The sequence below is a fragment of the Choloepus didactylus genome, chromosome 11 (assembly GCF_015220235.1).
Source record: "Choloepus didactylus isolate mChoDid1 chromosome 11, mChoDid1.pri, whole genome shotgun sequence".
Taxonomy (NCBI): Eukaryota; Metazoa; Chordata; class Mammalia; order Pilosa; family Megalonychidae; genus Choloepus; species Choloepus didactylus.
The window spans coordinates 12,641,631-12,669,572 of record NC_051317.1 but is presented as its reverse complement, the minus strand read 5'-3'; the positions used below and the strand labels follow the sequence as shown (position 1 = coordinate 12,669,572).

The following is a 27,942-nucleotide window of genomic DNA, read 5'->3' as shown; positions in this document are numbered from 1 at the left end:
AAGTGCAAACGATGGGTTATTTAACTTATTTAAGGTACCTTTAAGCAATCATGAAGCTCAAGATTGGGTGAGGTGGTGTTTTCTTTTGTTTAGGTCAGGTACCTATGTCACTTTGTCTTTGATGTTGCCTGAAATTCTCTAGTGCCTCTACCAAAGTCACTTTGGGTAGCCAGGTTTTAAAAAAGTGGAGGAGGGAGATGACACTTGAATGCTTGGACATGTAAAAAGGGTTTTGTTTGTTTTTTTAACCTAAACATATATACTTATTATTTGTTTCAGTTTTCAAGTTGAAATGTTTTTGGAGAGATTCATGTGACATGAGAGAAGAAGTTATTTTATAGAGTATACAAATAGACATGTTTATTGGAGAAAATAAATTTTTTTAAGTTTATTTAAGCAGTAATCACTTGTGAAGTCTACCACATCAGAATTCACCTCTAAGCATTTTTACATTTAGCTGGGAAATTCTGATCTTTGCTTCTCCATCTTTCCACATTGTCTGACTGGAAATTGTCACTGTGAAATGGGATCAAGAATACCTTAAATGTCAGAGAACATACACTGTTTGGCTCTTGGGGGAGTAATTGCCAAGTTAGTAATATTGCTAAGGCTAGACTGGGATAATAGTTTAGTCCTCAAGTTAGGAAAATTTATGGTCTCTTAAGTATTTTGTCTATCACATCTGAGGAGAAGAACTCAAAAGAATGTTCCTTTATGACTGAGGAGAGTAGTTAGATCAGTAGTTCCTGCTTTTGTAGGAGAAGAGGCATAAATCCCTTTAAGAATTTGTTGAAAGCTATGTAACCTGCCTCTGGAAACATACACATAAACTTAAAAATTTCCTTTTGAGGTATCGCTAGCTACCGTAGATTTTTGTGTCCCGGGAAGTCCTCTTTAGTTGACAACTAAGGCTCAAAGAACACCATTATAAAAATTTGGAACCTAGCATGATTATTTCATTTGACTGTGTTTTCAATGTCTTATGCTGGGAAGCCAGGGTCCACACTTCTACGGCTGATAGTTTGGCGCAGCCGGGCACCAAGGGGGCATGCACTGTGTAGATGCAAAGGATTCAAGCACTGTGACCTGAGGTGAAGTGACAGAGACCAGATTTACCTTCCTGTGTGAAACAATCAAAAAAAGGGGCAAGATACATGAAAAAGTTTCAAGAACTAGACTTCAGCAGTCAAACATGATGATCTTGAGAAATGAGAAACAAATGAAAAATATCTAGGCATGATGTTGACTTTGCCAACTTGGATAGTGTAAACCTTGTTTATTTTCCTCAACTCACAATAGGTGAACTTTTAGATCCATGTGGTAATACCAGCCCTGAATCGCCAGTTGTACAACTTGGTTCAAATTTTACAGCAGTTTGTGTGCTAAAGGAAAAATCGATGGATTATTTTTTGTGGAAATGCGAATTACATTTTCTGCAAAACAAACCATGTTACTGTTCCTAAGGAACAATATATTGTCATAAACAGAACAGCATCCAGTGTCACCTTTCAGATACGTCTTCATTAAGTACTCATCTCGCTTGCAACATTTTAGCAGTTGGATCAATTGAGCAGAATATTTATGGAATCAGTCATTTCAGGCTTGCCTCCAGAAAAACCTAAAAAGTTGAGTTGCATTATAAATGAGGGGAAGAAAATGGTGTGTCAGTGGGGTCCTGGAAGGGAAATACACCAGAAAACAAACTTCACTTTAAAATCTAAATGGGCAGTAGAAAAGTTTGCTGACCGTAAAACAAAACGTGGCACCCCAATTCATGCACTGTTGATTATTCTCCTGTGTATTTTGTCAGTATTGAAGTCTGGGTAGAACAGAGAACGCCCTTGGGAAGGTTACATCAGATCATATCAATTTTGATCCAATAGATATAGTAAACTATAATCCACCACATATTTATCAGTCACCAACTCAGAGGAAGTATCTAGTATCTTAAAATTGTCATGGATCAACTCAAAATATTAAGAATTTTATGAGACTGAAATAATAACATTCAGTGTAAGACCAAAGATGCCACAGCTTGGAACATCCACACAATGTTTGTTCACTGTCCAGAACCTTAAACCTTTTACAGAATATATGTTTAGGATATTCAAGGAAATATTTTAACTTGGAACCCAGGTTGTATAGTCTGACAGAAAACAAAAAATTGGGCTCATTTATAGTTATACAATCATGTAAAATAATAGTTGGTTCCTTTCCATTGGTGATGATGCTATCAGTTAGCTGTTAATGGAGAAATGGAATTCCAACATTTTAACTTGGCAGATTGAAAATATTAATTTTTTGAATATTATATACTTAGTCTCACTAAATTTTCTAAAATTTACTTTTTGTCATTACTGACAACTTCTTTGAGGATCCATTTCTACAAATTGAGAGTACCCAGAAAAGAGCTAGGAAAGCATGCCACAGACTGTCTTAAGCATTTTAAAACTCGATTACCACTTACAAAGGCTTAATGTTTAACTTTTTTCAATACGTGTATATAAACATTATTGATTCTTCATGTTAAGACTTCAGAGAATGTGACTGACAAAGAACTTTATACAATATGTCTCCTTTTTATATCCTTACTGTGTCCCATTTACTCAGAAGTAAAATACTTACAAATTCACTTGCTGTTAAATCCCCAGACCTAATCTATCTTCATATAGAAGAGGGCCTGTCTAGAGTATTGTATGTATTTTTACCTTGTTGCAGTGATTTGCACTTAACTAATTATAACCACAGTTTTCATTTTTAGGTTGACACAACTCTAAATGTTCTTGTAAAAGTTCTGTCATATATCAGCTCTAATTAAGTACATTTAGGAAATAAATTTTTGTTCACACACACAAAAAAATTCTTATGCTGGTGGGATCCTTATAAAATAACTTTCTGATCTCAGAGTGGTAAACACCAGGTTTATACCCAAAGATCTTACTGGGGAAGAATCTCAGCCCCAGTCATTTTCTCCATTGCTTTCATAATGAGAAGAGGTTGTGGATGTTCTACACAATAGCTGGGCTAATACAATATTAGCTCTAACAAGGAAAAACATAATCCTCATTTGGTACAGCTTCTAGAAAATGTGAAAACAATCCATTTGACTAACATTAGGCTTTTGGAAGAATTAGAAAGCCTTTCCTGAAAATGGCTTCTCATTTTCTCTTCACAAAATGTCAAAGCTTGGGTAATACTCTTTAATACTTTTAAGAAGATTCTAAAATCAGTTAAAAACTTCCAGGATTGTAATGCCCTAGAGCTATTTAAGGGGCATATTCTGATTTTCAAGGAAATAATGAGTTAACTGCTTTAAGAAGTAGAATTTCTGAAAGGCAGGATGTAGTCTCAGTATTCCTAAACAAATGCCCATCACCAAGCTTTACATTTCATATCTGGAGAAAGAGAAGGCAAACGAGTCAGGTGGAGGCCAGCTTGGGGCCGCATTACACAGAAGCAGACAAATTCCTAAAAGAATAGGCTCCAATTTTTTTAGAACTACTACCTATATGTTACATATATGGAAAATATGTATATATATTTATTCCGAAATATCTGTCATGTGGTAAATAAGTTCTAAGTTCTAATTTTTTTTTCACACACCCCACTTTGGAGACTACCACTCTAAGCCATGGTCAACACCTAGATCCCTTGACATGTTAATAATTGAGCACACAAAGGATTCTGCAGTGAAATAGCATAATTTCTTGATCTGAAGAGGCCAATTGATGATAAGGTACACTGCAACTTATTAATAACTTCTTGGGACACAAAGAAATACCAATGCAGCAATTGTACACAGGAATTATAAAGATGTATTTCTATTCCAGAAACTTTAAAATATGAAAACATGTGTCTTAGATTTATGGAAATCTGATAAGCTTGAGAAATATTGACCTATACAGAGTTATACAGATTTCTTTACTACAGGATTTCTTAGAGCTTCTAATATGTGAATTAGTATAATGAACATTGGAAGAGATATGGTATAGTTAGTGTTTCCTAGACTGACCCTGAAACAGTTTTTGATTGAGTCCTGAAGCACAAGTTGGTACACATTGCTCTAAAACATTCTGCAAAACATTTAGTATTTGCTACAGGTAGGCATTATGAGAGTATGAACACACTTACTTGAATTAAATTGTCTCTGTAATGCAAAAAAACTTCTAATTTGGAGGAAATAGACATTTTAGGGCTGGAAGACATCTTACATAGCATCCAGTTCAGTCTGCTTGTATTTTAGATGAAAAACTGAGCCCTAGAGAAGGCAAGTGACTTAGCCAAAGTTAACAGGTGGTTAATGTCAGAGCTGGGACTAGAATCCAGTTCTTTTGACATCTAGTGTTTTTTACACTGTGTTGTGCTTCTAGGTTCAGCAAGTTAAATTCTTTAGTAGGTATTTTATTTGGTGAATTGTTCTATCTTTTTGTTTCATCAATTGTTATAAATTAAAGTTTATAACTGAGGCTGTGTGGCAAACCACACCTATGTGTGTCTGTTAATGGACCATCTGTATGCTTTCTGGAATATACCACCTTGGGTGTGATAGTATAACAACAGTCAAAAAAGAGGGTAGTTAATTCAGTTATTCATTTCAGTCATTTGTCCTGTTTATTGATCCCAAGGTTTTCTAAATGTGTCAGCATTCTAATATGTCTTCTAAATAGAATAGGTCAATTACAACAATCTTGAAAGACATTTTAGGAAAGAAGCTACTTGAATAATTAGTTACCAGGAGGCTTTCAAGTCAGAGCTGTCTGCATGGTAATCTTGAATTCTAGCTTAGAAGAGATATGCAAGTTTTCATGTGATTTCTTTGAAGAGTGTTCTGCATGCATCCTTTGGACCATTAAGGTAGAACTGGAGTGATGCATATTAATGTTGTATTTCTTTTTAGGACAAGAAAGAGTTGGCCATCAGTGACTGCAGCAAAGGTACAACCTTTTCATTACCTGTGCTAGACAGAGACTTTTGATCAGGTGTGCACTTACACATGTGTATCCGTCCTCTGCGCCTTTAAAGAAGAGGCTTTTTATATTTCAGTATTTTCAGAGATATTGTATAGTAATCATCTTAGTGAAAGCATGCTTTTGAATCAATAGTTCAGTCTGTTTCTCCTATATTAGTAAATACCTGAGGGAAAATTCAAAGCTGCTTTGGCAACAGACACTCATGAAATGGAATTAACTTCCTGTGGTCTCTGAATTACTTTACTTTGAGATTCAAATCAGAGATCTTAGCTCCTGTTAGGGCATCTGGATCTCTGTGTGTTTGTGGGTGGGGGTGGGGGGGAAAGGGCAGCTGTGGTGAGGGACAGTGTATCTGTTTGTGAACGCTAGTCTCTTCCAAACTAGATGTAATAATTCTTCCAAACCTGCTTCCTATTGTTTTAATTACCCTTTCTGGTTCTAAAACGGAATTGAGCCTTTGTTATCTGATATTTGAGTTCCAATAAGGTCTTTTCATCTCACCTCTTATATGGAGACATACCCAGACATGAGATCACCATTTTTGTTTTTTGTTTTTTGAAAAATTTCTTGACAGGCCAGACAGCTGTCTTGTCTTTTAACCAACTTGGTGTGGAGAAGACACATAATCACTTTTCCTTGCCTCTTACTGCTCTTCTTACTCTTTCTAGTTACTTACTGTTTTTGTATTTTTTCCGTCTCTGGACAATATTCTCTGAGAGAATCCTGCAGTTGGAAAGGACCTTATATGCTATTTAGTTCCTCTGTCACCTTAAACCTGAATTCCCTCTTCTGTTTGTTTGGTTTTTTTTTCCTTTGCATTAATTAGTTTGGCACCTTCTCTGTTACTGTTTTCTGACCACTCTGAAGTTACGTCACTCTCCTTTACTTGCAATTACATTATCTTTCTTTATCAAGTTTTTCTTCATAGCACTGTCACTATCTGAAATTGTTCATCAGTATGCTGTCTACTCTTTTAAACTAGAATAGTATATATTTTCATGAGAACAGGGACCTTGCTTGTTTACCACTGTATCCTCAGAATAATATACTATATTAGATACACATATTAGGTACTAAATAAATATTTACTAAAAGCGTGAATTAAGAGCATGTGATGAGAAGAGAAAGAATGTTCTAGAGCCATTACATTGCTTTCTAACAAATAGAATAGCTCAGAAGGGAATAGGAGAAATGTGGAATATTTTAATCAAAACACAGGCAAAGAAATGTAAAAAATTAATTTTGATGATGAATGCATAGCTATATAACAGTACTATAACAATTGAATGTACACTTTTTTTTGTATGACTGCATGGTATGTGAACATAGCTCAATAAAAGGTATAAAAAAAAAAAACAGGCAAAGGATTTTAGAACAGTGAATATTGCTGGATAAAGAAAAGGATATTATACTCCAGTGACCTAACAGTGCTGGGATGTGGGGTGAGGAGGTTAAATAAACAATAAAAGTTTAGCTAGAAATGTAACCTCAGTAGTCAGAGCCTAGGGAAAAAAAGAGAATGATAACAGAGGCTGCTACCAAACTGCTTCCCTTCAGCTCTGTGATTTATATCTTCAGATTCTTTCTTTCATTGTGCACTGCTGTATATTCTGGCCTGTTCTGGATTGGGTGAAGGACAGTAGGTAAAGGTCAGGACGTGAGGGCTTGGGGGTTGGCAGACTACACCCCCCCAGGACGTATTCAGCCCTCCACCTGTTTTTGTACAGCTCATGAGCTAAGAATGGCTTTTATATTTTTTAATGGTTGGGGGAAAAGTCAAAAGAAGAATAATATTTTATGACATGACTATTATGTGAAATGCAAATTTCAGCATCCATAAAGTTTTATTGGAACACAGAGACAGTTCTTTGTTTATGTATTGCCTGTGACTGCTTCCACTCTCCAATAGCAAAGTTGAGAAGTTGCAAGAGGCAGTACAGCCCACAAAGCCTAAAGTATTATTTCCTATCTTACTCTTTACAGAAACATTTTGCCAATCCTAAATATATGCCTTGATAGATGACTCTTCCTTTCAAGCCCTTGGGGGATGGTTGATGATGAAACTTGATATAGCCAAAGGTGTATTGGCCTTTATTCTTCATGGTAACATTTCTCTATTCTTGTTCTACAGCAATCCATTTAAACCCCAGCTACATCAGGGCGCTGTTGAGGAGAGCAGAATTGTACGAGAAAACGGACAAGCTAGATGAAGCTTTGGAAGACTATAAATCTATATTAGAAAAAGATCCATCAGTACATCAAGCACGAGAAGCTTGTATGGTAAAACCGGGCTATTTTATTTTTACTGTTTTTTTCTTCTAGTCCCTTTGTTGCTACTTGGTGAATCTTAAATAATCCTTTGGGATATAAATAAATTTCATTTCCATGCTGTCAAGGATCCTATTAAAATATAGGTGATAAAACTTTGAAGTGATGGCCACAGACCCATTGTGACCATGTAACATTTAATCTCCATCCTAAAAAGTAGTATCTATAAACTTTTGAGGTCTAGCATTGACTTTGTTTTAGAGAAATGTAGTCCACTGGACTTATATAGTTTAGTCTAAACTTAGTATAATTCTTAATATCATAGGTAATAAATTCTGATTTTCTCTCCATCTTTTTCATTATCCAGTCACCAGGTTTCTATTCTGTCATATGCCCAACACATTTTCAGTTATCTCCCAAACTAACCTATCTTTCTTAAAATGGCTCTTATTCTTATCCTTGGCTCTACCAATCATTTTATACTACACCTTAAAATTATTTTTATCTCAGTTGTAAATTAGGTAAATGCTCTTGATTTTTTCCCCTTTAAAAATAAGTCCAGATTTGTTCTTTTGCCTTTGTCACCACTCTTGATTATCTCTAATGCACAGAGCAAATATTAATGCTAAAGTATGTGCTACGGAATTAAATGTGTATGTGTTATTGCCCCAAAGTAGTGGATGTTCAAGTAAGTTTGAGAAAACTGGCTTTAATGGGTTTCTTCACTGCCAGACTCTTCAAAGAGCTTTTAGGATAAAGAGGTACATCATAAATTTCCAGTATGCAGCAGAGATTGCAAACCAGCAGCCAGGCCAGGGTAGGCTACAAACATGTTTTATTTGGACCAAACTTTTTTTTTTTTTTTTAAGGCCAATTGTCAACATTAAAAACTGCAAGATTTTACTATATAAAAACCTATATCTGCTCTTGAAAATAGGAAGATCCAGACACACTGTATCCTCCTTGAACTCCTGCATGTTGGCATTCAGCTGGAGCTCTCCAGTTCCATCACTGACCTCACTGCCCCCTGTTGCCTTATGCTATATCCCGTACCCATTTACCTTTTCTGTCTGGTCCATGAGGGCATTTGAGCCCCTGATACACAGGATTTCTCACTTATTTCGTAGGACTATTATTCCATGGAATAAACCCGGGAAATGTTGATTGATCTCCCTGCGTTAATATCTACTGTGACTTTTTTTTTTTTTTACACACTTCAGGTATAATAGATCTTTTATTTATGCAGAAATGGAATAATGGGAGACAATTATTTGAGTAATTAAAATACATAAACAGTTTGAAATTAATTCTAATCCTTTGTCAGACTTCCAAACATATCTCTGGTGGTAGGATTAGCTTAAATTTCTTACAAGAAAAGGGAATAGAGTTCTTGAAAATTTGGCTAAATTCTTGGTAGCCTTCATCCTTGCCAAATTAGTTTTAAGCCTTCTGCAAAAGGGGGCACTTTGTGCTGTAGTTGTATTATATCTATGTACATCATAAACCCACAAGACAATGTTAGTAATTTTTATTTTAATCACATATATTATAAAAGAAATTAAGAGAAACAAAGCAACAACAAAAAAGTTCTTTTGTATTTACTCAGATATTTACCACTTCCAGTGCTCTTCATTCCTTTCTGAGCATCCAGATTTCCGTTTGATACAATTTCACTTTGACCTGAACAGACTCCTTTATCATTTCTTGTAGTGTGGATGCACTAGTGATGAATTCTCTTGGTTTCTTTTTATGGGAAAATGACTATATTTTGTCTTCATTCTTTTTTTTTTTTTTTGTCCAATTTTATTTTGAAATAAATTCAAACTTACAGGAAGAGTTGCAAAAACAATACAAACCCCATACACAGAACTCCAGCATACCCCGACCCCCCTCCTCCAATACCCCGATCCACCAACTTTAACATCATGTCACACTGCCATTTCTTTCCCTCCTTCCCTCCCTCCCTTCCTATCATCCATCATCTATTGCTCTGTCTTCTGAACATATGAGAGCAAGCTGCACGCATCCTTGAACAAACATTATAATTCACAGATACATTTCCCATGAACAAGAATATTCTTTTCATTAAGCACGGCTAAGCAGTTCAAGAAATGCAACACTGATACAAAGCTTACATTCTGTATTTCCCTTTTTTTCTTTCTTTTGTCCCAACTATGTCCCTTTGAGCCTCCTCTCCTCCATCCTCAGATCCCATCCAGTATCATCCTTGGCATTTAATTGTTATCTGTTTAGGCTGTCTTTTTTTTTTTTTTTTTCCAATTGTGGAAACATACATACAGCCTAAATCTTCCCATTCCAACCTCTCCCTAGCATTCAGTTAGGGGGATTAATCACATTTAGAATGTTGCAGTGCTATCACCTTCCCACCATCCATTACTAGAAATTTCGCTTCACCCCAAACAGAAACCCTACACTCATTTCTTAACTCCCCATTGCCCCTTCCCCCACTTCTCACAACCCATACTCTACCCCTAATCTCTATGGTCATATTCTCTGATACTTTGTGTTTACTGTGGGTCTTAAATTTAACCTCTTAAATCGATAATAATCTTGTTTTTCTTTGATACCAACTTAACTTCAATAGGACACGTAAACTATGTTCCTATACTCCTCCATTCCCCCACCTTTATGTAGTTCTTGTCAAAAATGACATATTTTACATTGAGTCCAAAACCACTGATTTATCATTACAGTTTATGTATTTTAGATCCTGTAAGAAGTAAATAGTGGAGTTACAAATCAAAAATACAGTAGTACTGGTATTTATATTTACCATGTGATCTTTACTGGAAATCTTTATTTCTTCATGTGGTTTCAGTCAATTGTTTAGTGTCCCTTCCTTTCAGCCTGCTCAATTCCCTTTAACAGTCTTATAGGACTGATCTAGTGGTGATAAAGTCCCTCAGCTTTTGATTATCCAGGAATGTTTTCATCTCCCCCTCATTTTTACCCTCCAGTTGTTTGTGAATTTTCTAAGTCTCTGATGGTTATTGACTTCTATTTGTATTCCATTGTTGTCAGAGAATGTGCTTTGAATAAATTCAGTTTTTTTTTTTAATTTATTGAGGCTTGTTTTTTGTCCCAGCATATGGTCTATTCTGGGGAAAGATCCATGATCACTATAGAAGAATGTGTGTCCTGATGATTTGGGATGTAATGATCTATATATGTCTGTTAAATTTCTCTCTCTCTCTCTCTCCTTTCTTTGTTTCTCTGTCGGTAGGGCTCCCTTTAGTATCTGAAGTAGGGCAGGTCTTTTATTAGCAAAATCTCTCAGCATTTGTTTGTCTGTGAAAAATTCAAGCTCTCCCTCAAATTTGAAGGAGAGTTTTGCTGGACAAAGCATTCTTGTTTGGAAATCCTTCTCTCTCAGAATTTCGAACATGTCCTGCCACTGCCCTCTCACCTCCATGGTGGCCACTGAGGAGCCACCACCCAGTCCCTTGTTGTTCCCCTTGTATGTGGTGAACTGCTTGCCTCTTGCTGCCCCCAGAACCCTCTCCTTCCCTTCAGCACTCAACAGTCTGATCAGAACATGTTGTGGAATGGGTACATTTGGATTTATTCTATCTGGAGTTCGCTGGGCATCCATGCTCTGCGTATTCACACCGTGCAGAAGGCTTGGGAAGTCCTCCCCAACAACCTCCCCAAACACTCCTTCTAGGCCCCTGCCCTTCTCCCCCTCCAGGACACCAATGATTCTTAAATTTGGACATTTTATTTTATCCACCACATCCCCGAGATCCACCCCAACCCCTTCGATTCTTTTCCCCATTCTCTCTTCTGCCCCCTCATTCTCCGTTCTTTGGTCCTCAAGGAGGCTGAGTCGTTGTTCAGCTTCCTCCAGTCCTGTGCTATGAGTATCCAGAGTCCTCCCAATTTGTTCAACAGCTTCCTCTATTTCCACAAGATCCTCCATTCTTTCATTTACTCTTGCCATTTCCTCTTTATGCTCTTCCAGGGTCATCTCCACATCCTTCACATCCTGTGCCATGCTCCTCCCCACGTCCCCCATATCTTGCGCCACACTCCCACTGCCTGTCCTCAGCTCTTCGACCAATTGCGCCAAGTACTGTGTCTCTTCTGATCTTTTGATTTGGGTGTTTGGGTTTGGGTTCCCCATATCGTCCGGTTTTATCATATGCTTCAAGATTTTCCGTTGTTTTTGGCCTCCCAGCATTTGATTTACTTAATAGGGTTCTTTCCGGATATAAAAAAAATACCGACCTCTAATTTGTCAGATCTACAGCTTGGTGGTGTACACTTTCTCTAACTGACCAGCAGATGGCGTCCACGAGTCACCTATTCCCCTCAAGTCAGTTCTCCCCAACTTTGTCTTTGTGGTGTGTGGGGATCTGATTCTTGTGGGGTTCAATTGGCGCACTAAGTTTGGGTGTGTTGTTGGTGCTGTCTGCCCTGAATGTGGGGCGTGTGTCTGGGTGGTTAAGGAGGCAGGGGAACTTTAATAATCAAACCTCCCAGGCGTTCCCAGAGATTTAAGGCTGTTGAAAGAGTCTAAGCCTTCATTTCAGTCTTGCCACAGATTGTCTCTGCCACTGACCCACAATTCCTTGGTATTGACATAGGGTCCCTGGGATTTCCCAGCGGGTCCCCCTCTCAGCCGTGCTCTTCCAGGACCTCTGCTGTGGGAAGGCTGTACCACGTCACAAGTGCGCACCGGCCCTCCAGGGAAGCCCTGGGCCGCTGGGCCGTGCAGGGCCGTTCCCAGCCTGCTGTAAAGATGGCTGAATGGGGCGTGTTAATTTCCCCCTTTTCGCCCAGCTCTGCCTTCCCAACTTGAGGACAATTAACTGTGGGTGCACTAAAGGCCACTGTCCATGGCCGATATTGTGGCGTGTGCGCGGTGCTGTGGGAAACACTCCCCATCATGCTGGGTTTCTTGGCGTGGCTCTGGGCTGTGGATCGGGTCCTGGGCAGGAGCGCCCCCCGCCTGCTGGGGAGATGGCTGCAAGGGGCGTGGTTTCTTTCTCCTTTTGGCTCCCCTCTCCCTCCCTGGCCCCGAGACAATCAGCAGTGGGCTATCCTCCATGCCAGACACCGAGACGTTGGCACAGCCCACTCCTGCCATGCTTCACTACGGGGTTCTCACTGTTGTAACCACAGCCACTCCCAGGTTTTTTTTGTTTTTGTTTTTGTTTTTGTCTTTTTAAAGGAACTAATCCATCTCCAAACACCAACCCACAGTTTCCCCACACCACAGTGCGGCCGCCAGACTTTCAGCCCGCTCGCTCACTCGTTTCAGAATGTAGGCTCCTGGTTTCACCAAATGCACGGCCCCTGTGGATTTAGCAGACCTTGTCCGGCTGGGGCATTGCTGGAACTGGTGTTCTGGGTCACTTTCTGGCTTTTATCTCGTATTTTTCGTGGAGGTGTTTTTTTGCCCTGTCTCATGTAGCCACCATCTTAGGTTCTCCTCGCCTTCATTCTTGAAGAATAGTTTTACTGAATTTAGAATTCATTGGCTTTTATTTTTCTTCTGTTACTTATTTTTAAATGATCCTTTCTGTTTTGGCCCTCCATTGTTTCTAATGAAAAGTCAGCTATTAATTTAATCGTTGTTTACCTTTATATAATGTGTAGTTTTTCTCTTCTTGCTGTCAAGATTTTCTCTTTATCTTTTACCGTCAACAGTTTGACCATGATGTGCCTTGGCATGGCCTTGTTCCTATTTATCCTGGTCAATTGAACATCTTATATCTATAAATTTATGTCTTTCACCAAATATAGGAAATTTGGGCTCCCCCTATTCCCTCCCCCACATGCCCCAGACCCACCCCAATTTTCCTCTGTCCCATTCTCTCTCTTTTCCTTCTGGAGTTCCAATTACATACTGTAGACCAGTTCTTATTTAATAGGTTCATGTTCCGGTTTGCTAATGCTGCCATTATGCACAGTGACAGAAATGGATTGGCTTTTATAAAGGGGATTTATCAGGTTACAAATTTACAATTCTAAGGCCATAGAAGTGTCCAAACTAAGGCTTCAACAAGAGGGTATCTTCACTGAAGAAAGGCCAATGGTGTCCAGAACACCTCTGTCAACTGGGAAGACATGTGGTCGGCATCTCCCTGGTTCTTTGCTCCCGGGTGGCATTTCAAAATGGCTTTCTCCAAAATGTCTCTGGGCTTCTGTCTCTCTTAGCTTCTCTCTCTCAGCTCCTGTGCATCTTTGCTTATTCTCCCAGGGCATTTCTAAGTGTCTGCGGGTCCTCTTTTAGCTTCTCCAGGGCAAACTCTGGGCTTCACACGTCTTTCTGTCTGCATCTCCAAGTGTCAGGGTGTATTGGCCCTTAAGTTCTCTTAAGTACTCTAGTGAACTAATCAAGACCCGCCCTGAATGGGTGGGGGTCACACCTCATGGAAATAATGTAATCAAAGCTCTCCTGCAGTTGGGTGAGTCACATCTCCATGGAAACACTCAATCAAAAAGATTAGGAAAAGGTCATGGCTCTTCTGGGGTCCATAACAGTTTCAACCAGCACAGTTCATGACTCTGTTCTGTTCTTTTTTTTTCCCCCCACAGCTTTGTTCATCAATTTTTTGCATTGGATAATTTCTATTGATCTTTCTTTTAAGTTCACTTATTCTTTTCTCTCTTATCTCCATTCATCTGTAAAGCCCCTCCAGCAAGTTTGTTTCCAGTATTGCATTTTTCATCTCTAGAATTTTCATTTGGTTTTTTATTATTATTTCTGTTTCTCTAGCAACTTCATCTTCTCATTTGCAAGAATATGTTTTACTTCATTAGGTATAGCTATAATAACTACTTTAAAATCTTTGCAGACTTTAACATCATCTTGGGGGTTAGTAACAGTTGATTTTCTTTTCTCTTGAGAATGTGTCCCATTTTCCTCGTTCTTTGTATTTTGGGTAATTTGGGGTTACATCCCGGACATTATGAACATTGAATGATGAGGACTGTGGGATTCTATTATTTTTTCCAGTGAGTATCGTTGCTTCTACTTTAGCAGGCATTACCTTGACTGGACTTTGAGCTTTAAACTGTTTCTTAGGTGGCAGCTTCTGTCTCAGTTCACATCTTTTGTCTTTAGCTAACCTGCTTTGAGTCCATTCCACAGTAGTCATAGATATATACAGATAGAATCTGGGGGTGCCCTCTCTCTTTCCCTTCTGATACTCCCTCCATGTTCTCTAGTAGCCCTAGTTACCCCAAATTCCATTGTATAGTTCTTCAGGCCAAAAAAAAACTGACTTCCCCATCAGGGCAGTACCCTGTGCATCATATCCACTGTGCCTGAATCCAGGCTAAAAGCCTTCAAAATGGAAACTCCCATACAACTTCCTTCTTACAAGAGCTTATTCCCCACCAAAATTGCCTGCTTCTGGTCATTCTCCATTGCCTTCAGGTAGCTACTTTTTTATTATGTCCAGATTTTATAGTAGTTTCTTCAGATGAGTCAGTCTGGTAGAATCCTAATCATTACTAGAAGCAGAACCTATTTCATGATATTTTTTAAATCTCATTTGCCCTCCCCCTTTAGTTTTCTTTCTTTTTTTTTTTTTCTTTTTTAAATATGGTAGCATTTATATATAACATAAAATTTGTTATTTTAATCATTCCCTTTTCTCTTTTATTACTTTTCTCTGACTTTTACCTCCTAACCCCCACTTCATTGACAGCACTACCTATCAGCATTGTCCCATTTAGTCAGTTGCCAAACAGAGTTGAAAGATGCTCAGAGAAGTAGTGGAAGTTTGTCTCTGTGTGTGTAAAAAGCCCAAGGAAATTAAATGCAGTGTCTAATATCCCCTTTTTAGTGACTAACAACTCTGGAATTTTGGCTACCCCTGCCTATCCTTACCTCCCTCCACCCCACCCCACCCCAACATACACACGCACACACACATTCTTTCTCTCAGAGGTCAGTGTTCTGATTTTCCTGCACTGGGCTGACTTGCAACCATTTCTCTATGGCAGTTTGTACCATTGGAACTTTCCATTACCATGGTCTCTCCTTCCTTGCCTAGATAGACTGTATTCTTGGAAGATGGACTTCAGATAGACTTCCCTTTCACAAGATTCATGGCTGTATCCATTAGTTGGTGCAATTTAATGTTTATACCCCACTTTGATTCCTTACAGTGATTACCCCTGTGCTACCTACAGCTTTATTCCTACATCTTAGGTCTGAACTCAAAGCTCATTCTTGAATGACGTTTACTCTATTGAAACTATCTTAATTGTATTCCTCCTTGAGGCTTCATGGAATGGGAGTAATGCCTACCTCCAATTTTTGTGTTCAGGGTTCCTTTAGGGGAAAAGAAAAAAAAACTAGCTAACTTATGCAGCTTTTAGAAAAGAGCAGCGTTTCTGGGGTTTCTACTAGCTTGCCAGCCTTGTTCTTGAAAAGACCAAAATAAGGGAACAGACACCAAAATAAAAAAGAATTTTCTAAAACTGGTGAGAGGGTCTTTTTTAGCCACAGTCCTGTGACTTAATTTTTTTCTCCCTGGAATCATTTTTCCTTCTCACAGTTAAAAGAGAGAGTATCTAGCTTTATCACCCAGAGGTAATTCAGCCACTTTGGTTTTATAACAATTATTCAGATAATTTTTTTTATGTTAGAATATTAAATACTGCTTTTTTACCCAAGTTTCTTTTAGAGCCTTGAGTTAGAATCTTGGAGGTTAAGACTCCCTTGTGGTTGTATGCTCCTTCTCCCAAAGGAGCGTTTTCTCCAGTCATTCATGAATCACATTTCCTCCTACCAAATGATCCTAAGGTGTGCTTCCAGTCTTGGGGTTGTGGCATTTTCCAGACACTCTGTAAGCTTACTTACATTTCTTTGACAGTGTTTCAGTCTATAAAACTATTGCTGTAATATAATCTGTGACTACTGAGAGAGACTACAAAAAAGCATAGCTATTTTTAGAGTTCACATTAAAAACAAATGAGGCTAATTGGAAAGCCATATTTGACAGACAAGAGGAAATCAGCCTGGGGCTGACCCTAGAATTAATTAGGATATTAATTAAATAACTGAATTTCTTACTAGTTTAATTTTTCTCTTATCAATTTTAATACCCTCTGCTCCAGAGTGAGTAGGGCAAAGAAATGAGTGGCCCACTTTCTAACCTATCCATCTCTTACCTCATCCTTCCTGCCCTGTTAGCAAGAAGCTGCTCTTCAGCTACCTTTACCCCATGCTTCTCACTGGCAAAGCCAGTTGTTAGACAGCAGAACTAGGACCAAAGCCTTATACATGGATGGAGCAATGAAGAAGAGATGGGGATTTTGGTTAGTTTTGTCTCCTGCATGTCTCTGCAGAGCTTTCATGGGCTACCTATTCTTTGAGTGTTTTGCAGTCTTTGTCCATATTGTAAATCTAAAAGTAAAATTGAATACCTTTCAGTGGTTCTTAACCTTCTTGAGACTGATGAAAGCTGAGTGGACCCTTTCCCCAGAAAAAAACCACGTATGCATAGAAATATATGTCTCATTATAGGGCATTTCCAAACCTCCTGGTTAAGAATGTCTGCCTTGAGAATAAGAATATATATACAGGACCCCCCTGAGGAGCTGGGGGAAAGTACAGAAGTGTTGGACTTCCTCACCTGGACTGATGCTGATGTTGTCACAAACATTAGGACTGGTGGTTTGATGTGCTGAACCCTCTATCATGGGACTTGCCCTTACAAAGCTCGTTACTGCAAAGAAGAGGCTAAACTTGCATATAATTGTGCCTAAGAGTCTCCGCCTGAGTACCTCTTTGTTGCTCAGATGTGGCCCTCTCTCTCTTTCTAACTCAGCCACCTCGGCAGGTGAACCCACTGCCCTCCCCCACTGCGTTAGACCCAACTCCCAGGGGTGTAAATCTCCCTGGCAACGCAGGATATGACTCCCGGAGATGAATCTGGACCTGGCATTGTGGGATTGAGAACATCTTCGTGACCAAAAGGGGAATGCAAAATGAAATGAAATAAAGTTTAAGTGGCTGAGAGATTTCAAATGGAGTCGAGAGGTCACTCTGGTGGACATTCTTATGCACTATATAGATAACACCTCTTAGATTTTAATGTATTGGAATAGCTAGAAGTAAATACCTGAAACTATCAAACTCCAACCCAGTAGTCTGGACTCCTGAAGACAGTTGTATAATAATATAGATTACAAGGGGTGACAGTGTGATTGTGAAAACCTTGTGGCTCACACTCCCTTCATCTAGTGTATGGATAGATGAGTACAACAATGGAGATAAAAACTAAATGAAACATAGGGTAGGATGGGAGGGACGATTTGGGTGTTCTTTTTTACTTTTATTTTTTATTCTTACTCTGATTCTTTCTGATGTAAGGAAAATGTTCAGAAATAGATTGTGGTGATGAATGCATGACTATATGATGGTACTATGAACAGTTGATTGTATACCATGGATGACTGGTATGTGAATATATTTCAATTAAACTGAATTTAACTTATTAAAAAAAAAAATGTCTGCCTTGGGTGGCTATGTAGTTCTTACTGGCCACAAATTCTTTCAAATGTTGGTTCCTTTTCATTGCCTCTCTGGGCAAATAACATCATTAGTACAGTGTTCTAGGCTGAGTCCTTGAAAACATGAAAATATCTTTAATTCTTCCCCCTCGCCCACCACTCTAGGTCTACCTTGTCATTGTATCTTATTGGTTCATTTGAAGTGACTTTCTTAACTCATACAATCTTCTCCATTCTTCCTGCAAACATCACTACTTCACAACTTGTAGTGTACCTAAAAGTTCACTCCCTGCCATCTCAGTGTACCCAACATATGGATGTAAGTAGAATTGAACTCCTTTTTTCATGAAGTCATTCCCTGCTCGAATGCTTCAGTAGTTCCCTCTGCCAGTACACATCGAGTAATGTAGTAGGGACAGCTTTCTCTCTGGCCTCACATGCCAGCTTTTTGGGCCTTGACATGTGGGCATCTTGGCGTTTTGAACTCCCAGCTGGGCCTTATTCCCTCTTCTGTAAATCCAAATCTTTCCTCTTCAGGGATTACCTCCCCCACCAGAGAATCCTTGGATACTTTGAAAGTCATTGATATCTCTTATTTCTAAACATGTCTGAGCTATACCAGTTGATACACAATCATATCACATATATTAGGTTTTTTGTTAAATTTTATATTATGAAATAATTTTCAGGCTTACATAAAAAATACGAAAACAGTACAGAGAGTTCATTTCACCCAACTTCCCCTAACATAACCATAATAAAATTATCAAAACTAAGAAATTAACATTGGTACAATACTAGTAACTAAACTGTAGACTTTATTCAGATTTCACCAGCTTTTCTGTTTTTTTGTTTTGTTTTGTCTAAGTGGCAAAACTATTAAAGATCATACAGAGAAGCGGTGATTGTGAAAAAACACGATAAACATCAAAGCAAACATGAATTCAGAGTTTGGAAATTAACCAAAAATGGTTGGTTTTGTCTTTTTTTAATATATATGTAATAAAATAGAATTGTTTATGGTTTCTGCTGTTGATAATATAGTACCAGCTTTTCTGTTAAAGAACCCAATCCATGATCCTACATTGCAGTTGATTGTCATATCTTCTTAGTCTTTTTTTATTGATGAAAGTTCCTTAGTCTTTTTGTCTTTGGTGACCTTGATACTTCTAAAGAGGACTGATCATTTATTTTGTAACATGTTCCTCAGTTTGGATTTGTCTGTGTATAAAGCTTTGATATGTGACTCTCTTCAGAAGAATACATGATTTACATTGTTCTTACCAATGATAACCTTGTAACCGATCAAATCTTTTCATCTTTTTTTAATGTTATATGCAGAATTTATCTTACTTTGAATTATTTTGAATTTTTATAGACAAATTATTACTGGGATCCAAGAGTATTTGGGACCAATTACAGAGCTAAAAGGATCCATAGAAGACTCTAATCTAGATTGGTGGTTCTCAGCTGTGGAAACTTTTGGTTCCAGGGGTCATTTGGCAATATCAGGAGACATTTTTGATTGTCCCAACTGGAAGGCTACTATCAGCATCAAGTGGGTAGAGACCACTACTGCTAAACATCTTACAATGCACTGGACAGCCCCCCCACAACGAAGAATCACCCAGTCCAAAATGTCAGTAGTGCCAAGGTTGAGAAACCCTGAGCTAGATCGTTTAGGGACATCCGAGATTAATCTGACCCTTTCTCAACAAACAAGATTCCGTAAATAAGGGACTTCAGATTAGAAAATAAAGATGAGCAAAAAAATTACCCATAATCCCACCACCTAAATATACCATTTAAACCTCTGATATGTATCCTTTCATAGTTTTTGCATGTATATATGTACTCGTAGATATTTATTGAGGGCCTCCTTGGACTAGGTGCTATGCTAAGGACTGGAAATTTAACAGTGAACCAAACACAATTCGTCTTTATACAGCTCATCCACAAACATACATGTTTGTTTTTTCTTTACTTAATGGTGGTATATATGACTAACCTGATCTCACTTTCAAATTATGTTTTTAGTGTTTCTCAGATTTGAAGTAGAGCCAAAAGGTTACTTACCAGTCCTCTTTCTCTTTTTCCCTCAGAGATTACCTAAGCAAATTGAAGAACGTAATGAAAGACTAAAGGAAGAGATGTTTGGTAAGGTTGCTTCCGTTACTTTCTTTTAACTATAAACGGTTAGGAAGCTGAGCTGAGGGGTATCAGTATTTTTATTCACTACAGGAGAAGACAACAGTCAAAGGTAGCTTCGGGCTCTTTATTTGTTGTAAGCAGCAATACTGTTGGGCTAATGACCTCTTAGCCATTTTTTTTCTTAGCCAGTTTTAACTCCAGAAGGAGCCATGTGGTTTAAAGAAGGTGTCAGCTTTTCAGAAACCAAATTTCCATTTTGTTTTTCTTGCAAAATTTTCCTGCCTTCAGGAATGCAAACATAGTTCCCCTCCCCTGGACAGAGCCCTGTCTAGCATATTCTTCTCATAAGCTGTCTGCTGTTTCCCTGCTTGAGATCTGGTATATGTTCTTCTTTGTTCTTTGTGAATATTTTGTAAATCTACCATGTGAGTTACACTTAGTATATTGTTTTCATTTGGGCCTAAAGGAAGAATCTTTATAATAAATTGGACCTGGCCATGTACGGCCTTCTGGCATCATCAGTATCTAAGAAATGCAAACAGATTCCCAAAAGGATCACTGTGATCCCAAAGGATCACTTTGATCACAAAGCTGATTGAGAGGAGGCCATTAACCTAGACTATCCAGAACCTTCTAGCCCCTGCTGGATAGACTCAGACCTGGGTATTTCTGGAGCCTTCCTCATTTTTTCTGAAAAAGGCTACTTCCTCAATTTACATATTTAATTTTGATGCCATGTTTGGAAAACATTTTGGAGGTCCTCTTTCTTCAAAGAAGATGAAAAAGAGCATTTTCTCACCTATTCTACCGAGTGATGCTATATATTTTAGTTAAAAAATTTTTTTTGCACTAACAAATTAAAAATATATATATATATATACACATTTAGTGATGAGGCACTGCTAAACTGGATTTCATGCTCGAAGACATGACTTTGTGAATGACCATACTGGATTTGAAAAGGACATTTCTCTTAGGCATTGGTCTCTAGGTTCATTTTTTTCGGCCGTTCCAAAACTATGAATTTGGTACAGACTGAATCTTACTGGCCATTGTCAGTTCTAGGTGGAATCAAAACTCCCATCTGTCCTTGGCTTTGGTTTGAAATATTCAAGCTGAATTCTTCCCTCCATTGCTCCTGTCTGAGTTCAACTCCTATCAGACTGAAACATCTTAGGTTGCTTGTTAAGAAATAGGTCCTTTGGTTGTGGTACATAAATAGTTTGGTTGGGCTTCTTTTTTTTAAATTAATGAATAAAAGGATCACGGGTAAAATTTTGCTTCTAAGTGTTACCTAGCCACAGATAGCCTAGAAGGGAGAAAACATTCTCTACAAGGAATTTTCACCCCCACAGGAGCTTTGTGTTACACATGGGGTGACCATGGTTCCTGTGCTTTGAAATCCTTGGAGGCCAGACACTCTGAGCACAAATTAATACCACTTCCTTAGAGTTTCTAAGCAAGTTTTTGGTAGTGGACAACACGATTTTCCATGCTAGTTCCCATGGGAGTGATGGCTTCTGCAAGACTAGCAGTGAGAGTTAAAAAAACAACTGCTTGATGCTGTTTGTCATTGATACCTAGGGAAATTATGTAACTATCTAACAAAATGGGCTTCTATTCAGATTTGTTCCTTATTCTTTGGCTTGTTTTTTCTCTTCTCTCTGTAACTTGATTCTCTTTTTGTTAGAAAGAAGAGCTATGTACCCTCCCTTTGGGAAGAAAATTCTAACGGGAACTATTGATGGGTAGTGCAGTTTTCGCCCTTCCCTTCCTGGCCCGTGTGTTATAAATACCCTCATTAGACCCAGGGTGGCCATCAATCATAGTGCCACAGTCCTTGCTAATCAGAGAAGACAGTTGTGATACCTTCAGATTTAAGAGAAAAGGTCAGCAACTAGAGTGTTTCCTTTGTCCCTTCCTCTGGGATAATTAGCCTGTGGCCAAAAGAGCCAGATAAAGTAAGGTTTAAAAGGACTTAAGGGTGCGGTCAGTGGTGTGATAAAGTGGGAACAGGTGCCTTGGATGTAGCACCCTAAGAGGCTCAGAATTTTTATGAGCAACTGATGGTCCTGGTAATTGATTTTGGGGCTTTGCTGAAATCTAGAGACTTTCTTTTTTTAAACAATAGAATCCTTGTGTTTAAAAAAGTCTTTTGTGGAGCCGTAATATAGAAAAGGAAAAAAAAAGTGGTATTTCATTTATATGAATTTATTTTATAAATTCAAGTGAATAGCATTTATAATCAGAATAGTCAGGCAGTTTTTAAGGAACACAGAAATTTGAAATCAGAGTTTTGGATGACAAGAGCAACCTTATAGCTATATCAGGATGTCTGATTTATTTATTTGTTTCGATTTCATAATATTAAATTTTTTGCTCCTCTAGATAGGTAAATAGTAAAAAGCAATTAAGAGTAAAACTGATCAGACATCTTCAGAATCCCTGAAGCTCCTCTGCTCCACTCTAGGATACTGAGGACCAATACTTAGTGTATTGCTCAGCATTTGAGGGCATCTTAAGAGGTGTGGCTGTTTAACCCGGTGGGGAAATGTGCCATCCTGGGCTCTGCTTTTCTGCACAGGGGTGAGCCATTCATTTCTGGCAGCCAACTGGGAGGGTAAGAGGTGTGTACTTGGAGGAGGCCTGATACTAATGCTAACACAGGTCTCAGCTTCAGTTACAAATAGAACAGGATAAAAAAGTCATCATTATTTGCCAATTGTTTTAACCCATATGCTGGCCCAACCAAGAAACCTTTCAAACAAGTAGAGTTGCTAAGAATCTATATGTGTATATGGTTGTGGTTCTTCCTTTATCTTCTGTCACCTCAGTTTATGGAACCATAAGATAGAAAATAAAGTATTCTGCTTTCCTCAGAAAGTAACATAGGCTACTTGGGCTCCCTTTTCCCTTTGCTAATAAGGAATCTCTACCCAGGTAGCCTCATCCCTCTGATCACTAGATATAGGTGTTTAGAGTTTTTTAATATCAGGCTTCTGATCAATATTCCAGTTATGAGCTGCAAAAGCAAGTTATCATTTGGGTCAGTGGTTCTCAAATTATGGTGCCCAGACTTACTGAATCAGAAATTCGGGAGGATGGTGTCCAGCAAACTGAGTTTTAACAAGCCTTCCAGACGTTTCCGATGTACACTCAGTGTTAACATCCACTGTTTGGAGATGTGATTAATGAGTGGGAGGCAAGTATGGAGGCAACTCAGGTAAGTAATTAAAGGCCAGAGTAGGGCATAGAGCTCAGCCCTGATAGGATACCTACTGAGCAGAAGCAGATATGTCACTGAGCTTTATCTTTCCTTCCTTTTTGCTGCAGCCACAGTAGAGAAAAACTAGAAAGTAGGCATTTCAGAATGTGTGCTCTTCCAATTCATTAGACCTGAGATCTCAGAACAGCTCTCTATGGCGAGGCATTCCTTGCTTGCTTTCATTTCTGGTTAAACTGAAAATAAGTGTTGGAACAAGTTGCCACCAGAGGACTAGAGTCCTCTCACTGTAGATCATCACTATTTTCTGAGTTGAGTGCTTTACTTGTCCCAGGTTCTGAGGTAAGAAGTAAGTCCCAGTAACATGGAAAGCTTGGGTCTCAGCCATTCCATGAGCTGCTGCTCTCCCTACCACAACCAAGAGCTGCCAGGTGCCTGCCCCCACCTTAAAGCCTAGAGCAGCTACATGAAACTCATTTATACTCTCAAAGGAACCATAGACACAGGGGCCCCACCAATCTGACCTTCCTTTGCCTAGCACCTTCTGCTGCCCTGGTCCAGCTTTCTTGGCACACACAAGGCCCCATTCACCATCTAGCCCAGGTTTTCCATTCCTTCCATCACCGTCCATCCTCTTGGAACATTTTCTGGTCTCATGATCCCTGAAGTTGCCCAGATATTCACTCCTAGCCACCAGCAGCCTTCATGAATGGAATTAAGAACATCGCTTTGCCAGTTTCAAGAATTAGATGAGACAGAAGTACCTTGCCCATTGTCATTGCAAGGATTCAGCAGGTTCCTTTGGCTATAGCTGTGCATTACATGCTTCTCTGCAACTGGTGGATGCTTCTGTAACTCTGCTCCCTCTCTGAGGGTCACAGGAATGATTCTGAATTGTTATTGTCTCCCTTAAAGCTACCAACCATATGTTTGGGTGTGGAAATCCAGAATCTTTTTTTCTACATTCTCTTCATGCCACCCACCCAGTATTCTTCATTACAGACTGTATGCTTGTTAGTACACTTGTTAGGTGTGCTCTGACCACACAGAGTTCTAAACCAGCTCCTTTTGTTTTGGTGGGTTTTGTTCTCTCAGTAGGGAATGTCGGTTTGCAGATTTTCAGTTCCCTTTTTTTTCATTTCCTAGCTGCTCCTTAGCTTCTCTTCTTGGGAGTCACTCCTGGTTCATTGGCAGTTTTTGGTAAGGCTTATTTCAGCCTCCATTTTCACTAAGAGTTAATGTAAGAATTGGAGTTGGGTGTGAATTTTATTTTCTCTATGCTGTGCTCTCTCTTGATTTGCCTTCTACTCAGAAGAGAGAGTTAGCTGCATGGCTTCATTTCCTGCCTCATAAGAAGACATGCAGTATCGGAATTCAATTATTTGCAATTTGGTTCTCTTAAAGAAAGGAGCAAGTCCCAAAGGAACCATTCTGCTGTACCCAAACCCCAGTGATGTTAAGGAGATGAAAATAAATGGCATTTTTGATTATCCTCAGGTAAACTGCCTAGTGTACTATCAGTATCACCGAAGAGAAATTATGCATTATGAATCTATTGGGTTATCAAGATACAGTGTTGCTTAGAGGCACAGAAGTTAATGTTTACCAGAACTGGATCCAGTGAGCCAGAAAGAATAAACATTGATCTCTCGTCCCAAACATTCTTGGCCAGGCACATGCAGTTTTGGACTCTTCTCTTTGCCTTGGGATCTAGTCTAATAGATACTAGCTCTTGCTTGTGAGATCTTAATAGTTAGGAACATGTTGACATATTCAGGCTGAGGGCCGATGCTGGATTTGTTGCAGTTGGTAAATTGATTACCACCCAGATGGGGGAAGTATAAAACTTGGCAGTGTGACAGGCCATTTTGGCAAACGAACTTATCTTGGGTACAAGGAAATTGCTTTGATCTCTGAGCACCCAGCCTGACTCTACAGCAGGCAGGAAAATACTGAAAAACATGATCTCCACTGAGGACTGGTGCTTCTCTATGCTTTCATCATTAACAACAAAAGGTGAATTTTTCAGAAATCAAAAACTTGTTGATTCTGCCATAATGTACCATTTCCATTCCTTATGTTCTCACTGGTTCTACTCTGGTTTCAGAGCTTCTTTACCTGTTATTGTTGGTGTTCAAATGTTTGTCCAGTAGATAAATGGCCTCTTTTCATATTGTTGCACTTAATTTCCTAACTGTCAGCACCACCTCCAGGCTCTCCCCTTCTAGTTCATTCTTCACTTTGCCAGAGGATTATTAACTATAAAAGCTCAGTTCTCAAACCTTTTGTGGCCTCTTGTTGGCACAAGAAACAGCCTGCTGGCCTGGCTAGGGAGAGCCCAACAGGTGTGTCCTCCTGCCCACCTCTCACCCCATGGACCTCCACGGCTCACCCTTCCCTACCTGTCCCTGTGCATCTGCTCAAGCCATTGTCCTCTAACTGCCTAACACCCTGCCCTTCAAACTGTAGCAGTCCTCTCTGTCCAGGCTGGAAGGACTCTTCGTCTTACTTCCTCTCATAACTTAACATATCTCCAGCACACACTAAGCTTTTGCATGTATGCCTTATCTTCCCCACCAGATTCTAAGTTTATTTTGGTGCAGAGACTGCCATATTAATTTTTGTCCCCTACCCCCACCAACATGGTTGCCGCCCATATGTACTTAATACATTTGGGTTGGATTCAGTCAAGTCAGGTAACTTCTGGTCTTTCTCTCATATGGAGCTGTTTCATTGTCTTGAATTAGGTATCTGCTACCTGCCAGGGACCCTACGTATGTTATCTCATTTAGCAAGCAGAACTTCTCATATTCTCTTCTGCTGTTCTGGATGTGCTAGGTAGTGAAAATGTGGAATCTTTTATTTCTTTCACTTTTAACCTAAGATACGGAATTTTTTTGTTTTGTTTTTTAATTCGAGAAGTTGTCGGTTTACAGAAAATTCATGTAAAAATTACAGCTTTCCCTTACATCACACCCCCATTAACACTTTTTATTAGTTGATAAAATTGATATAATTGTACTATTAACTATAGTTTACATTAGGATGTATGTTTTTCCCATATACTACACTATTATTAACACCTTGCATTAGTGTGGTACATTTGTTATAATTCATGAAAGAACATTCTTATAATTGTACAAATAACAGTAGTCCATCCTTTGCAGTAGAATTCATTGTGTCATATAGTCCTGTTTTATCTTTTAATTTTTACTCTAGCAACATATATGCAACTAAAATTTCCCGTTAACCACATTCACATACATAATTCAGTGCTATCGATTACACTCACGTTATGCTACCATCACCACCATCCATTTTCAAAACTTTAAAATTAACCTAATTAGAAATTCTATACAAAGTAAGCATTAACTCCCCATTCTCTATTCCAGCCCAGTCTCTTCTAACCTATACTCAAGATTTTAACTCTCTGAGTTTACTTATTTCATATCAGTGAGGTCATACAATATTTGTCCTTTTGTATCTGGCTTATTTCACTCAACATTATGCCTTCAAGGTTCATCCATGTATCAGAACTTGTATGTATCATGACTTCATGGCTGAATAATATTTTTATGGCTGAAGAATATTCAATTGTATATATAGAACACATTTTATTTATCCATTCATTGGTTTTTGGACGCTTGGGGGGTTGCTTCCATCTTTTGACAGTTATGAATAATGCCACTGTGAACATCAGTGTACAAATATCTATTCGAGTCCCTGCTTTCAGTTCTTTAGGATATATACCTTGAAGAGAAGTTGCCATATCATATGGTGATTCTATACTTAACTAAGGAATTGCCAAACTGTCTTCCACAGCAGCTGTACCATTTTTACATTCCCACCAACAATGCATGAGTGTTTCTATTTCTCTACATCCTCTCCAACACTTATTTTCAGTTGTTGTTAATTTGTTTGTTTTTATTAGAGAAGTTGTGGTAAGTTTACAGAACAAACATGCATAAAAATATAGGATTCCTATATACCACCCCACCACCAACACCTTGCATTGGTGTGAAATATTTGTTACAATTGGTGATAGCACTTTTTTATAATTGTGCTTTTTTTTTAATAGTAGTAGCCAGCATTTTTTGAGAGCTTCCATGTTCTAGGCACTGTGAAGCAGTTTACATGGATTACCACATTTAAAATGCTCATACACAGGCCTGTGAAATATCTCCTATTATTTTGTCTATTTATTTAATTTTAATTAGAGAAGTTGTAGGTTTACAGAAAAATCACGTAAAAAACACAGCATTCCTGTATGCCCCCCTATTGTTCACACTTGGCGGTAGTGTAGAACCTTTGTTAACAATTGATGAAAGAATATTAAAATAGTACTATTAACTACAGTCCATAGTTTACGTTAGGCATATTTTTTCCCCATATACCATCTTATAAGAACCTCTTATATTCTATTCTGTTCTGGAGGTGGTAGTTGGTGAAAATGTTACGAAATATTTTAAAGGCAGAGATGCTGGAATAGAAGGGAAAAGAATCATGCCACATGCATTAGTGTTGAGTTTCCAAGAAACAGAAGCCTAAACAGAATTAGAAGTGCAAGAGATTTATTGAGGAGACACTTATGAGGGAAAATGGGGCAGGAACTGGAAGGGGCTGGGAGAGCCATCAGACCCCTGTGGAGGAGAGAGGAAAGGAAGGGAGGTTGGGTAGGAAAAGTCTTACACTGCAGTGCAGTTCTGAGAAAGTCTCAGCAAAGCCATTGGGGAGCCCTAGCTGCCTGTCAGAGGAATCTTTGATGTCTCAGGAGAAGCCACCCTTAGCGTCCCTCCCTGCTCAGCCCTTGGTGGGGCATAGCTTGTGGGAAGC

General features: G+C 38.8%; 1 protein-coding gene and 1 pseudogene across 5 annotated transcripts in view; both read left to right on the top strand.

Moving 5' to 3' along the window:
- Positions 1–27,942, top strand: part of TTC1 (tetratricopeptide repeat domain 1) — a 74,941-nt gene that overhangs the window by 36,319 nt on the left and 10,680 nt on the right. For all 5 annotated transcript variants that reach the window (XM_037798886.1, XM_037798885.1, XM_037798883.1 and 2 more), the window contains exons 5-7: positions 4,898–4,934; positions 7,102–7,250; positions 19,838–19,892. In XM_037798886.1, the coding sequence (XP_037654814.1) occupies positions 4,898–4,934; positions 7,102–7,250; positions 19,838–19,892 (241 nt within the window). The remainder of the gene's footprint in view (positions 1–4,897; positions 4,935–7,101; positions 7,251–19,837; positions 19,893–27,942) is intronic.
- On the top strand, positions 1,240–3,018 carry LOC119505951 (annotated as a pseudogene).